This window comes from Mchenga conophoros, linkage group LG16 (assembly GCF_057382185.1).
Source record: "Mchenga conophoros isolate Kocher_MC1m ecotype Shallow Benthic linkage group LG16, M_conophoros_male_GT1.1, whole genome shotgun sequence".
NCBI classification, from domain to species: domain Eukaryota; kingdom Metazoa; phylum Chordata; class Actinopteri; order Cichliformes; family Cichlidae; genus Mchenga; species Mchenga conophoros.
Genome location: NC_140541.1, coordinates 27966212 through 27982052, shown reverse-complemented (window position 1 = coordinate 27982052; position 15841 = coordinate 27966212). Strand labels below are relative to the sequence as shown.

Genomic DNA, 15841 nt, shown 5'->3' with positions numbered 1-15841 from the left:
AAGCCCTCGACGAGCGCACAGCTCTGACCGCGATACGTGCCGTAGCGCACCATTCATACATAAACACAAGTGAGCACATACACACAAACACACATGTCCGCAGCCTGAGTTCCCTTACCTTCATTGGGGGGATAGAAGACGGGAAACGCGGGGATAACGCAGGACAACAAAAGAAGTAAAACGAAAAGGAGTGATCGCGGATTGCAATCCATGGCGGCGGATCAGAGACACATAACTCCATGAAGCCACTGACTAATCTGGGAACGTCTTCTCCCCACTCAGCTTTCTCACTCTCTCTTGCTCCGTCTCCCTCCGGTTGGAGGAGTTTTCCGCTGGGTCCTACAGAGTCTTACATACATCAAAACAGCGTTCAAGTTCATCACAGGTCATTTTAGAATTTCTACCACAGGCGTCTTTAAAAAAGAAAAAGAAAGAAAGAAAAAGAATGACGAATTCAGCAGTTCAGCGTATTTTATCGTCTATTTCACCGAAATCTGTAACATGAATCAATTCGAATGGAGAGCAGGGGCTGAGATAAACGTAATGGGTTTATCTAGAAACAACAGTCTGCACTATGTTTTCTTTTACCAAATCTTTCCTTACACTTAAAGAGTGTTTATTCTCTCCCAAAATATCTGATCATAATGGATTACATTTGGCTCAGTTACTATTATGAATGAAAATGCAGTGTGAGCCCGTGTTTAAACAAAGCCACATAAGCACCATGAGAAACTTTATTTATTTATTAAATATATAAATAACATAAAGTCTGTGGTTAAAGGCCATACTTTAATTTATTTGTTCGTTTTGGTTTAAGCTTTGACTTTTAGTGACCTCTTGTTTTTAAACTGGAAACTGAGGCAGACAACAGTATGATGTTATGGTGTCAATCCTGCTTTGGCAAAAACTGTAAAGCACTGCAAAAGTGCAAAAGAACAGTGAGTCACACAGGATTATTAAATAAGGGTACAAACACAATTGTTTTGTCATATTATGCGGCTGTTTTGTAATATAACATTGACAAATTTATATTATATTTAAGCTTCTAGCTATGTTTAACCTATAATTCATACTATATAAACATATAATTCTGAAGAACCAAAATACCTATTTGTTTATACTGTTTTCCATGTTGTAATACTCACCCACAGTAGGATGAAATTTTATTTATCTTTGTGCTGAAGGACATATGTCGTATGTGTATTTCGTTCTACTGTCTGCATTTTACTTTGAAGGCCATTAGGGGCCCCTGACACCACAATACTTGACGTATACTGAAAGGCTGGGGTGGCAGTGTAACGTCATGGCACTTGCTGAGACGCCAGCTGTTGTGGTGGGGGGTTGAAGGCTTGTGATGTATGGGAAAAGTTAAAGGACATAGCACACACAGAGAAACAACCCTAACCCTAACCCCTAACCGCTTCACTTGGATTTGAAATATCTGCTTGTGAATATAAATCATTTTATCAGTTTACTGATGAAATATCTTTTATCCTGTCATACATTCATCTTAAATCAAATAAAAATAAATATTGTTTTAGCCTCTATTGAAGGTTTAATTTACAAATAAGGCTGCTAAGGAATATAGTACCCAGTTGAAGTAATGATAATAATATGGAGTCACTGAATTAAACTAAACTTTAAAACAAACCACTGAACACACAGCTAAATGTGATGTCAACAAACCTACAGATTTCACAGCTTTAGAATAACATTTGCGCCATTAAATTATTGCATATATAACACAATCCTGCAAATCAAGGACAGCAGTTTTAATTTCGCCATCTGTCGAGCTCAGTGAGTTATGTAGCTTGTAGGATGTTAAACCATCCTTCGGTAAATCAGTTGTTAGTTTGCAGTATATTTAACCTAAATATTAGAAACAATAATAACTTAGCAGTCAGCTTAAAAAACCACCAGAGAAATTTATGAGCTTCAGGTTGTCAATGGATACAGTGAAGAATGATGCCAGGAGGTCTCTGACTGCATTATTAAGTGACTGTGGCATGTGGATTTACAGCAGGTTTTAGACATGCCAGCCTTTGTCATACATCATCTTCTACATCCCACTAATTCACTTATTACACACTGAACGAGATTAATACAAGAGGCCCCACAGCTAGCAATCAATTCAAAGGATGGTCATTCTGGGCTCACAGTTTACAGGCTTTAGCTTCACAGCAGAATCTCCTTTTATTTTTTTCATTCTGCATGTTTGTAGAATATTAGATGAATTATACTCAAATCTGGAAAGGATTTTATTTCTTTTAGACACCAAAGTCACTGCTGCCACAAAAGAGCACAATTAAAAATGGCAAACTCCCATTAGAATGAAAAGAATGTGAACAAATTCAAGTTCTAAGTGACTAAGATTATAACTTGGCATTTAAAGGATCTTCATTCTGACAGTCAAACACAATTAGTAGTTATCGTTTTCATTTGGTCGTCTGAGAGGCACTGTCACTGTTTTTAGTCAATAAACCTGCAAGTTAGTTCAGACTAATTGCTGGAAATCTGTTTCTGATTGTGGTGAATTGAAAGAATGCAATGGGTGCCTCCCATCTACCCACTCCAGCATCCCCCCCCCCCCCCCCTTCTCAATGAGCGCTTGTCCATCTTGAACTCTTGCCAGTGGAACAATCCAGTATGAGATGGAGGAAAATATTGATTTAAAGCCGCAATTGTAAGTCATCATGTGCTCTGACAAGGCTGTTTTAGCGTTCCAAACTCATAGAACAGATGTTTTTTAGAAGCAGCTTTGAAGCCTCCAAGACTTGGCCTTCTTATGCAGTAACATACATGCAAACAAACAAACAAACAGAAAAGCTGACTGTGATTATTGCTTGCTGTCAGTACTCTCTTCCTCCCTGTGGTTCTCAGACGGCACATTCCTCCATACGCACAGCGTACAGCAGGAGGAGAAGCCAGCAGGCTGCTGGCATGTAACACTATCCTCCCCACACCAAACATCATACCACGGAGGCTTTCTTACCATTGCCAGCACCACAACTTTTCACCCTTTCCCCCCCATCCTTTTATTTTCTTAGAAGGATTATTTACAATATTATACTCATGTGGACTAGAAGAACACAACTAAAAAATTTTATGCATCCATTAAAGAGAAATACTAATATTTGTTTTTAAAGTAACATTTGTTCGACAGTACCATGTGTCAGCTTGCTATCAGAAATTGAATGGAGGTGCAATATTTCTTTGAATGTACTGAAAACAACGTAGTATAGACAGGATTATTCCCCGTCTTGAATTTGCTGATGGTGTCAAATTTATTAAAAGTTGATTAAAGGGAGTCGAAGCATCTGATTACAAAAACCTTCGTGTTTTTCACAGATGCAACCAATTCCCCGTGAACGTCTGTGATCTAAGATCAAGGAAAGGAAATCTTTATGCTGGGAAAAGACGTTAATTACAGCATCACACATGGAGCATTCACTCTTATCGTATGAAGAATGTGTTCAGTTGAGTGTGTCTAACTACACAACTAAACAAAAACCCAACTGCCCCTCCATTTCCTGGATTTGCACCAATGAATAATTGGGTTATGGTTCATGTGGTAAATCCCCCCACTCTTACCCTTAGAGAGAGATGGCTCTGATAAGTCTGAATGACCAGCCATGACAGAGTGAAGCAGAGCAAGGCGTCTTTCCACATCCACTCATGATCATGTCCTCTACTGTCACACTTTAGTGGGTGGGGGTGACAAGGCCAAATTTATAAATCATGTTGGGGCAGATTTTTCAGTTGTTTCGTGAGTTTGTTTTGATATAAATAGGAAAAAGACTGGTTGTTAAATGTGACTATTGTTCTCTGTTAACACTGTCAATAAACAGTTCCCATCAACAAAACCTCAAACTATATGGAGCTCTTGCAGAAATCGGCATGCTCTTCAGTTTATCATTAATTTCCTATGTTTTCCTGCATGACTCTTGACTGGCTTGTTTCTGCTTTGGTGCAAGTATCGGTTAAATCTGTGTCCACTCATGTAGCACAAAACCAGTGTTAGACAAAAAGTCTTTAACTAAAATCAAAGGACCAATACTGCAGGGCAACGCTATGTTGCTCTATTCAAAGTATTGCTTAAGACATATAAACAATTTCCAGCCCAATCTTGTAAAATTGCTGCAAGCGAATGCTTTGGACTGTCCAGGGGATGTTCCTGGTTTGAGATCAGTTACAGAATGATGCCAAAAAAAAAAAAAATCAGCAAGAAGACAGAAAGAACTGGTGTGTTTAACCCTCTGAAGCACTTATGCATTTTTTAATCCCATATAAAGTAAACATGTGCAAAAGTTTCCTTCCTTTCTGTCTTTCCTTCGGTATTTTGAGACATGACATTTCAATTACCTTTTATTGAGACAAGGAATTTCTGCTAGTTTTTAACTTTTTTAATAAAAAAAAAACAGTTACTTGTAAATGAAACCGTGTGGAAATGGTTTATTTTTATTTCCCGCCTCTCTCTGTCTTTCCTCTTCTTTCTCACCTCTTTTCTCTGACTACATAGCCAAAGTGGGTATTGTTGGTCAAACCTGTTCCCTACTTTTTGTTTTCTTTTTTTTTCACTTATGATTACATTTGGTTGCAACATAATTGCTGGCTGGTTAACCTTGTTATGTGAATGAATGCATTGGCATGTTATGTTGTCAGCAGGGGGTGATAAGGAGTGGATGTCAGGTGTGCACAAGTTGCACAACTCTCACCAAACAAGGAAACCTGGGAGTTCCCTCAGTGGTTAGATTTGCGAGACAAAAACACTTCATGTTTAAGAAAATAAATGTAATCTTAAATATCAAATAAATAAGACATGCCTTGGGCCAATATAAACATCTTTCTCACAGCTTAACCAAGCCGAAAGATGACAAAAGATTTCAAATATATTCCGTTTTTCTTAAGTTTCTACAAATGTAAAAAGAGATATTGTCAATGAATATATTACTGATGCATATGTGTGGCTTTATGAAAATGTTAGTTAAAGGAATTTTGTTATTAGATTCATTAAAAAAGTAATTGGTTTTCCTCAAAATAATTTGCTGATGCAATTAAGTTTTATACAGACGTAAACTGTCAGAGAGCGGCTTGTGTTGCTGTTGCGTACAGACCATTTCAAACTAATTAACTAGCAAAATGACAAACACATAACTTCCCACATGCCTGAGGATTCTCCCTTGGGAAAGCAAATCCGTCATGAATTTGCTACAGCTAACAGCTTTACTCATGTATGTCTACCGTATACGTTAGCAACAAGGAACACAGTGACATACATGTGGATACTTTTTTCCTCTAAAAGAATGTACACAAAAACTCAGTCCTACCTGGCAGCATATTTAGCTAAAGAATTGCTCGAAACTAAACAGTCTGACATAAGGGTTTATTTACTGTAGGACAACTAAACAAGGCTAGACCATAAGAGCCGGTAATTAGAGAGCGAGGAAACAACATGGTCTCCTTGATGGCATTGAGGTTTTGTCACGAGGAGACACAAAAATCCAAACATGCTGACAGAAACTTTCTTTCTGAAACTCAGAAAGAAAGTTTCCTCTCTCTCCTTTTACTTTTTTCTTTCTGCTCCCTCTCTCACACACACATGCATATGCACACACACGCACGGCCTCGACTGTGTTTTGGAGACATTCAAGGAGTTGGCTGTAAATGTTTAAAACTGCCCCGATGATACATGTACTTGAAATTTAATGAATATGAATCCATAACTAATCCAATTATATTTACTTCTGCACTCCTTTATGATTTTATAATACGCAAAATAAATAAATATGTAAAATAATGATCATATGCATGCTATCTCCAACTCAACTCAAACTGAAAAGCTGTTTTGGCTTCATATGTGAAAAATCTATTGTTTCCACAGGCGAAAAAAAGAAAAGAAAACCCTCCTGTGAAGCACTTGATCACTAATTTTACTGTAATAATAAACTCATTTCATGGTGTTGCAACATAAGAGTTCAGACCAAATACTGCTTGAGATAATTAGCTCAAGTGAATGAAAGGGTTGTGTTTTGTGGGCTACGCGGAGACGGCTCTGTCCTGATACAACAATGTGTTCATATTAGAACCAGTTTTATTCAACCTTTGAAAGACAGCGTCCTTACTCCCATCTCACTCCCTATAGCGTTCCTTCTGCCAGTATTGTCTTGGATACCAATCCTCCTCCATCTGCTAGGATTAAACTTCTGCACACCCCAACACACATGCCTCCCACCCCCCCAAGACAGGTTTTATAACTATGCCAAATGAGACCTGGACGGCAGTGCACTCCACTTCCTAAACAAATCCACTCTTTTTAAAATTCTTTACTTGAAAAGTTTAGCATTTTGCATCTCTGGTATTTAGTTTTAATAAACAATAACTATTTAGAAGGAATCAGTAATAAAAGTCTGTATTTCCACTGATTATTCTTTCAGAGTGTAGTTAGATTGCATTTTAAATCTCAGTGTAAAAATGTTCAATGTGAAGGTCTAACCAACATAATGTTATCGAATGAATAATTGTAATCACGCCTGTGTAGTCTGTGTGATTTCTAATGGTTTCACTCTGAGAGCAGCATACTTCAGTGAGAAGACAGCTCAAAGAAGGCTTGTTGCTGCACTGTTGCAGAGACACTTAACTAAAATATTCAGGAGAAAAGCACCTTAATTATACAGATGATAGAGTACAGGCCCTGAAGTTGTGCGCGTGAGTGTGTATCAACATTGCACAGCTTCCATAATAGCTGCTAATTGGCTAATGGCTCTACAGACTTGTCACTTTCATTGGTGCATCTTTGTTGCTGTTGTTGTCTAGACCAGTGGTTCCCAAACTTTTTTTGCTAGGCCCCCCCTTCCCTTTGTTTTACAAGAAAAATTTCCCCCCACCCCCCCCAGCGCACGTACAAACACATCCTCCAACCACACACACCCATATTTTGCTCCATTGCGGTTTATTTCACACCTCAAACAGTAAACAATTAAGCAAATACAAGTAATCTGCAATAAATTACAGGTAGTAAGAAAACAAACTACTAACTCTTTTACGCTACGTCCGCACCTACACGGGTATTTTTGAAAATGCAGCTGTTTCGTTCACATGTAAACGGCATTTCAAATCACCAAAAACTGAGATTTTTTAAAACTCCTTTTTTGCCTTTAGGTGTGGACGAGGAATACAGAGTTCGTCACGCAACGTCAAAGGTATGTGCCTTTTTCATGTCACGCTGTGCGCCGCGTTATTGTTTACATGAGATGAACTGCAGAATGGCAGATAGTCAGATTAACAGTATTTTGTCTCTATCTTCAGGTTTTACATGCTTACATAAACATGGGCAGTTACTGTCCCTCCATTTAGAAAGGCAGAGGCATCACGATGTAATTACTTTAGGTGCAATTGTTTTTTTTCCTGTGTAATAATATTCAACATTGCTATCAATACATTTTTCAAAAAATGCCTCTCTGTGCAAAATGGGTTTAAAAACATAAACAGCTGTGGGATACCGTTTGTCTGTGATTTGAACCGGAGGAACAAATCATGGCAGGGTCAGCCTGATATTATTTGTATCCCGCTGTAACTTTACTGTGTAAAGAGCTAACATCTCCAAAATGTCAGGAGTAGTTAGTCATTACAAGTGTTTGTGAACTAAAAATCAAGAATGTGGGATACTTTTTGCCCGTGATTTGGAGAGCCCAGCGTGTGCTCCCGACCAAGGGAAAACCAATTATGCAGAAGAGACCTACCTTGGCACTTGTGCAGGTGAAACCAAAGGGAAAATATGCTTCACCATATTTTCTAGTCTTTGGCTTGGAATGAAGTTGGTTTGGAAACATATTCAACTATGCTTCATCTCCTGCTTTGCGTTTGTGTGAGCGCCCCGTGCTAGCAGTGTCCAAGCCTTGTTTTTTTGTTTTTTTCCCTTTTCATACCGCGCCCCCTGCAATGGCTAGGGGGAGCGGGCCCCACACTTTGGGAAGGTCTGGTCTAGACTGTTGCTGCACTTTTTATTTTTAATACTCAAACATGCGTGTATGTATATATAAATGCAAAGGCACAAAGTGTCTCTGAATATTTGCACACCATAAACATGTAAAAGACACAGTGATCCACAGTTAAAGTAAACATTTCACATCAGTAAAAACAAAGATGGGTGAATCGTGCAAGTCTATTGGTTTTAAGTCTTGTGAAGATACACAGATGCACACACACACACACACACACACACACACACACACACACACACACACACACACACACACACACACACACACGTGTTGCTTGAATCCTGCCAAAGCTACAAAATGAGGTGTTCCTTTCTAATTAATCATGGCTGCTTATAAGGTTACCTGAACAACAGTTCAAGCTGTTGAGCCAAAAAGCAAGACAGCTGGAGCACTGAGTGACACTGAACAGTGTCACGTGAGTCCTAATTACATCACATTAATATGATTATTTCAGCACTTATTCATCAAATTACACTCTTGCAGACTGAACATTTACACTGAAGGTTGATTTAGGCGTGTAAAGAAAATGAACAGGGGTCTGACACAGAAGAAAGTGCTGCAGATACAGAATGGCATCAAAATTAATGTGCCCTTTGACAGATGATGCAAAACAAGTCCTAGCCAAAGCTAAAACAGAACCGAATGTAAAGTGAAAATCCTAATAATAACACCTTTTTCCAAGGCCGTAGACCTAAACTACCCTAGTTTCTGTCATCTGCTTCTAGTCTTGCCTGTGGAGCTGTAACAATTTGGCACGCCTGGTGAAAACCAAGCCTATGGGTGTGGTGCACAGCTACAAATTTAATCCCAACTGCGTTACTAAGACCCTGTGTTGAAACATTATGAATGTCCGGGCTAAGTTCTTACTCGAGGTCTCACGGGAATGTTGTTTTGTTTGTGGCAACACTCTTGAGTGTGCTACTATGCATAAAATGCAAATTACAAGCCCACTGGAAACCCAGCTAGACATTTCGTACAATATAGTTATTCATTAGTCAAACTTCTTAACCACAATATATTTCACTTTAACAGTGAATCAGTATGTATGGTATTTCACAGAAGCAAAGATAAACTTTTCTTATCATCTAACAACTTTAACAAGCTATGAGATTTAATACTGCCTTTGGCTACGCTGTTGACCGAAAAAGTGCAAAACCTCCACCTTTTACATACTGGATGGGGCTTTGAATGCAGCTATAAACACACATTTACAGGGCAGTTATGGATCATTAAAAGCTTTATAGAAACTGCAGTTGTTCATGCGTAAGCAAGCAAAACTCTGCCACAGAACTCAAAAGTAAAACGTTTGAGGGAAAGTGATGCTGAGCTGCTGATGTGAGCAAGTGAATAATTGGTGTGCTTCTCGGACTGGGGGTGATTGTGTTTGTTCGGTTGAAAATAATCACCTCAACTCATAATAAGAGGTTGTCACATCCATGATTACACATTGCTGACTCATCAAATTAAGTTGCACACTCAGATAAAAACAGCCATGTATGATTATTAACACATCGTATTGCTTTCCCACAGCAAGTGAGTTGAATGTTTTCATGCTTTTCTAGCTATACAATAACACTTCTAAGATATTAAGTACAACCAGTTCAATGTGCCTGCACTAAGAATTTCTAAGCTTAAGCTCTTGAAAACAAAGCCTAATCAGTGTATTTTCTTTTCTCGAAATTTGAACCAATTTGTTTGCCAGATTTGTGTTTTGAAGAAATAAATGATCTGCCAAAGGTTCTGACACATGAAAGCATTTAGGCATTATTGAAAGCTACAGTAAAGTATAGGCAAAGGCTCTTAGCTTTGCTGATCATAACCGAGCCTGTTCCCGTAAAACCCACATGGCACTTCATCATGGAACAGGTATGCTGGCAAGCATTAGTGTATTATTTGTCAGCACAGTCAAAGTATGTATGTCCTCTGGAAACACATGGTTACCATCAGCACAACTCAAGCCACAAAACCACAGTGTTAGTCTAATCTCTAAATACCGTGTGTAATGGACTCTGTGTCATTATGCTCCTTTGCTTTATGACACACACGAAACAGCGCAATGTATTTGTAGCACATTTAACCAGAGAACTGAGTGGGAAAACCTTCATCAGTCATCAGTCGTGACTCTTTCATGTAAAATGTGTCTGATGCTCTTGTTTAAGTCGTTTTGAAATGATTCTGGGGAAGGATTCGCAAGCTTTTGCTAACAAGCACACTCAGTGGCTGAATACGAGTTTGAGCAAATCTTTGTGATTTAGCGTCTGGTTTCTGGCCTGGCTTGAGGTGTGGCCTGACTGTCTTTAGCCTACACCGCTTCTCTGACTAAGTGTCTCCGGCTCATCTTTTCCTCTACAAAGAAAAAACCGAGATTACATCAATTTGCCTGGATTAGAGTATTTTGCAGGACATTGCTTCAAGATAGCTTCAAGCTAAACCACTGAAGGAATCCATGTATGGACTTTGGAGAACTTCAACGTGCCTCTCTTGTCTTGTTCGCCTCTCTTCTGCATCATATCTATGTGTGTGTGTAAGAGTGAGCGTGTGCGCGTTCACCTCATGTGAGAGAGTGCGGGAAGTATTGAGAAGACAACAAACCAGAAAATTACCCTGCGCAGCCAGCTGTTTCTGAATCTCATCATAGAAATTTATCAACACGCATATTTCTGGCTCCAACCTCCTACGGTGCTACAAATATTTCTGTGAAAAGAATAATCATACAACTTTCTCTCTCTTTCTTGAGAGCTAGCTGCTTATCATGGGTATTTTGAGTTTTTCATTTCATTCGGATGAATGCATAAATGAATTATTCTTGCATATCTGAAATTCTAGGGAGGAGAGGGTGTTTGATCCATTCTAATATATGGATGATTGCAATACACTGTGATTCAAATTATGAAGCATGTACTCATCCTCAAAAACACAGTATACAGTCCAACTGGCAGCTGAAATGCTCCTAATTGCAAAGCAAAAACAAACATGAAAAATGAAGCAACTGTGCCCAATTAGGAGATATTTTTTGCTTTGCATTCTATGGTTCTATGGATGATTAGATGCCTGTATAGGTAAGCAGTTAGAAAGGAGTGCTTTTGAAATGCGAATAGTCAGGTCAGAAGTGAGGATCCAAAATTTGGAGTTGTGCTATACCATGATGTATTCTTGGCATGTTAATTATGCTCAATTGTTAATTGAAATGTGAGGAGTTAATTGTGTTGTAACATACTTGTTTTCACTTGTCCAAATGTCTTACTGAACATGCACAGGGATAGGAAACCGACAATGACTAAAGGTGGTTTCCGTTGGAAGACAGCTTTCCACTCCTCTTCTTCTTTGAAAAAATATCACAAGTGATTAGTTTAGTGACTTAAAATTTTAGAATTTGATCCCTTTTTGTGATGGTCAAAACCAAGCACTACTGGTGTCCACAGTAAATTAAATTACATAAAATTAAGAACAACTTCAGTGTAAAAGGTATTTGGATCTTTGCTGCGTACGCCTATGATCAATAAACTTCTACTGATGTAGCGCTTTAAGAAGTCTAAGCACTTTTTTAGCACAAGCCTCATTTACACACACATTCATACACCCACCTTTCTATGCCCAAGCCATTTTTTTAACTCAACACTTACACATTCAAACTCCGATGGATACATTAGGGGCAACTTTGGATTCAGTATCTTGCCCAAGGACACTTTAGCAAGTGGACTAGGCAACCTCCTGAGCCACAACTGCCCAGTATTTGCCCAGTAAAAAATAATCAATCATGAATATATAAAAAACACTCTGACAGCTTTCCACAGATTTCAATATGGTGACTAAAATCTTGATGGGTTTTTTTTATGCAACACAAAAATAATATAAAGAACTATTTGTGCCATTAAAACGTGACAACACTGACCATTTGTGTGTGGTTGCTGGAGGTTGCTGTCACCTTATAAAGAATGATGGAATCAGTTGCAAAGAGGCGCTACATCAAAAACCTTCTCATGATTGCTTTATTTGTGACCAAATGCATCTCTTTGCAACTAGTTTCATGCTAATGACTCCTAGCACTCACCAACTTTTCACGGGCTAGACGCTTTTCCCTAGGTGCTAATGATTGCCATTGGTCACTATGCCTGTGTGAATGGGGCTTTAGTAGTTGATTTCATAGTGACTGCCAGCAACCGCTCAAAAGTGCACAGACATTCCTGGTTGTCAGTTGGTTGCAGATAGGTCACTAGGCCTGTGTGACTGAGGCCACATTCAGAACTAGTGAGGTAATGTTTGTTAGGCTTGTTGTAGGCTTGAAATTCAGTGGCTACAGTTAATTAGCTTACCTCCAAATCAGTGCACAGGTTAGATGTTTAGATTTGGTAAGAGGTTATATAAACATTAGTGGGTAAATAAACTTTACTTAAATATGGATAAAAATTCAGCCTCAGCATTAAATGATTCAAATCAGATTTATTAAGGCCTGTGTTTAAGTCTTATGTGCTCAGTACACACACATAAATCTACTTTGTCAAAGTAATTTAAGTAATTGTACTTCCAACTTTTGCTTCCAATTTTGCTTGACAAGCAGCAAGTCTTTATGGACTTGGCCCAATAATCATAGCACTATTCCCATCACACAAATTATTTGCACACTTTTCCCATGTGAAAATTGTGCAAGCACCTTCCTTGTGTATAGCATACCTAGTTTGCTTAAGTGAACATACTGTAAAAATCCTGTTATAATCCCAAAGGGCAACATTGCATCACTGTTGGTTCAGAGGGTAACAACAGAGAAGGGCAAGCACTAAAACAAAAACATGCAGAATGCTGAATGTATCTCGTGTCAGTGTCAGGACACAGTGCACTGAATTTGCATGATGTCTCTGGCTTGCGTGTATACACAAGCTAATATACACACACATGCATGTTAGACAGACTTAAGCGTTGTGACACAGGCCCAGTGGCACAATTTCTCTGACACACAAGCTTAGCATCATGGCATCCATTACTTTGCTTCCAAATGACTATTTTCTTGTAACTTCTCAGCAGACCTGCTGTCATTAATTGGGGCTGGCCTTAAGCCAAATGTGCTCTTTTCTTTCGCAATCTGTGCAACAATGCACACGACTATTGGTGCCTTTCTTTAGTCATTATCTCAGGTCAGTGGAGTGCCTAACAAGGGATGGCATTAACACATAAAACAATGTTTCGCTAATTTCAAATGAGTTGACATGCCAACAAAGATGTTGTTTTACAAAGTTACAACTACTCTGACAAGATTTTTTTTTAAACTTAAGATAGTCCTCTGATTGCTATCAGCTGGACTAATAGACTAATAGTGTATGAGATACATTCTTACAGGGAGATGTCATGTGTGAGAGGCACTTACCAGGGTTTGTTTATAACTGAAAGGTTTACAATCCAAACACCTTGATTTTTGGCAAAAAGAAATAGGATTCACACAATAAAAGGAAACCATAAAAGTAGGTCTGCTATTCAAAAATGTGTTACTTACTATATAAATATAATATAAAATCCGTTATAAAATGTGAACGCTACAACAACTGAAAACATTGTTGTACATGGAACACAGTGTGCTTATTCTAACAAAGTCAAAAGATTTGAATACCATTATAGCATAATCAAAACATTAGTAACCAGTTTTGAGCTTTGGAGGCTGTGATGATCACAACTTTAGATGGGCCTGCAGTAAGAGAAGAGAGAAAAGAAGGACATAAAGAGAAAAAGACTAGATGCACACTATGGGAGAGAGAAGAAAATGCAGTAATGGCATGCAATAGTGGCACATAAATGCATGGCGAGTGAAAAATGGGGCGGTCCTTACTGTATCATGGGAAGTCCCACAGCAGCCTGAAGCTATAGCAACAGAACCCAGGGATGATTCAAGGTCAACGGATTGAGTGCTAGCGCTATTATAAACCTAATCTTAAAAGTCGAGAGGATGTCTGTCCAAACTGGGAGCAGCACTTTTAATGTTGGAAGAAGAATTTAAATTTAAATTCTTGAATTAATAAGGAGTGATTGAAGAATTCCCAGTATGAGAGAAATATAATTTCTCCTTCCAGTTCCCTCTACTACTTTCACCATGTCTTTTCAGGAAGATTTTAGAATTGCGTGTTAATACAGAATTACAATTGTCTAGCCTAAAAGTAACAAATGTTTGAGCTAGGTTTTCAGCATCACTCTGAGTCAAGATGTTTCTGCTAAATAGTCTTGGGTCAGAGCACAGCTATCTTCAAATTTAGCTTCAACTAGCCCTCTCATGCACAACACTGGTGAGAGACTGGTGGAGTTTGGTAGTGATGTTGGCTTGGGCTTTCTACAGAGGATTGATTCAATGTGATTAGAGGTGCCATGCTGTCTGCCAGAGTACTCAGGCACCACTTAGATTCTGCTCAATTTGCCAACCCAGTGTTATACTTCCACTGTCCTCCCATCCTTTATTTCCTCCCATCCATTGGAGAGTATGCCAGGGCCAGAACCACACGGGCAGTTTCACAGAGAACAGCATTGTAATTGCACTGAGCGAAAAAAAAAAAAAAAGTCCTCAGTTGACCTGTTTGGTTAAACGAAGAAGGGTAATACCATCCCCTTTTTCCACACATGGTTTGTCCTGTCTTTCTTCACTTCCTTCCCTCACTGCCTCCTATCCTTCAAAGTCAAGGCCATTCCAAGCCTTGCCAAGTTGAAGAATTCAGCTGCACGTCAGAGATCTCACTTTAATACACTACTGCTGCATTTTATTTTATTTTTCTGCCAGCCTCCCACCTCACCATTCCTCAGGCTTTCATGGAAAATCACCCCCTTTGTTTTGCCAAAAGTTGCATCCTAACACCCCATCCCTCCTTCTTTCAAGGTATTGAGTGGGAGCCGAGAACTTCAAGAAGGATTATTTTGCTTCTTAACAAAGTAATAAATCATACTGTGGGCCATCCAAGGAAGGGCATTGCCATTTTTCCCATTCCAAAATAACAGCAATCAGGGCAGCCAGAGTGTTGCCTGTTCAAGGATAAACAGCCACAGAGTTACTCTGATATCTTCTTTGGGTTTCACACAAATATTGGATCAATCCAAGTAAACTTGAAGTTCTGAAAAAAATATGCTTGAATATGTTAGTTAGATTTTTTAGTTTCAGCAGGAGTAATTTTCAGTGCTTATATTGATGTTAGAGTAGAAATCTGACACTCAATTTACAACTCCACATCACCACTATAGTAACAATTATATTAGTAAATGTCTAACAAGTTTATAGACACATTTTTTAATCAATTCCTGTTTAGCTCATCAGATGACAGTCACTGTAATACCAATCAATGACAGCCTCTTGGATATAGCTGGCTGGTATTTAGCTTAACATATGGAAAAACTGACATGCTGGCTGAAATCTTGCAAGCTCAAACATATGCAGGCATACTGCCAGAACAGTGGGCCAAAATTTAGACATCTTTCCACTAAGAACACGCAGACTCCCACCTTCACCCCTCATAGCCATTTATGTTCTGTTTGTTTCTCTCTGATCACCTATAGATTTACACCAGACCACCAGCACGGTTACAAACCAAGCATATACACAGACATGCACAGACAGATTCACACACGAAATATAACCAGAATCTCTGCTGCTGGGAGGCAGCCGAGATTACTGAATCTCAGGAAAGGAAGTGCTGTGATTGATGTCTAAACACCAAGGAACAAATGAAACCAATCAGAACTAATCAGGACTGGCAGCTCTATACAGCGGAAGCTGAGCAAACATAAGGAATATGTCCGCAGGTTGACAAGGATGCAGCTACATCCTCTGATTACAATACCAGCGTGCCGTACTTTGTACAGTTTGCTTCAGCGTGAGT

General features: G+C 38.9%; 1 protein-coding gene across 3 annotated transcripts in view; it reads right to left on the bottom strand.

The window, feature by feature from the left end:
• Nucleotides 1–309, bottom strand: part of epha3 (eph receptor A3) — a 93333-nt gene extending 93024 nt beyond the window's left edge. For 2 of the 3 annotated variants that reach the window (XM_085249372.1, XM_085249370.1), the window contains exon 1: nucleotides 119–308. In XM_085249372.1, the coding sequence (XP_085105498.1) occupies nucleotides 119–212 (94 nt within the window). In that variant the 5' untranslated portion in view covers nucleotides 213–308. Of the gene's footprint in view, nucleotides 1–118 lie in introns of all 3 variants that reach the window. The other variant, XM_085249371.1, reaches the window with a different exon arrangement.
• Nucleotides 310–15841: the final 15532 nt, after the last annotated feature.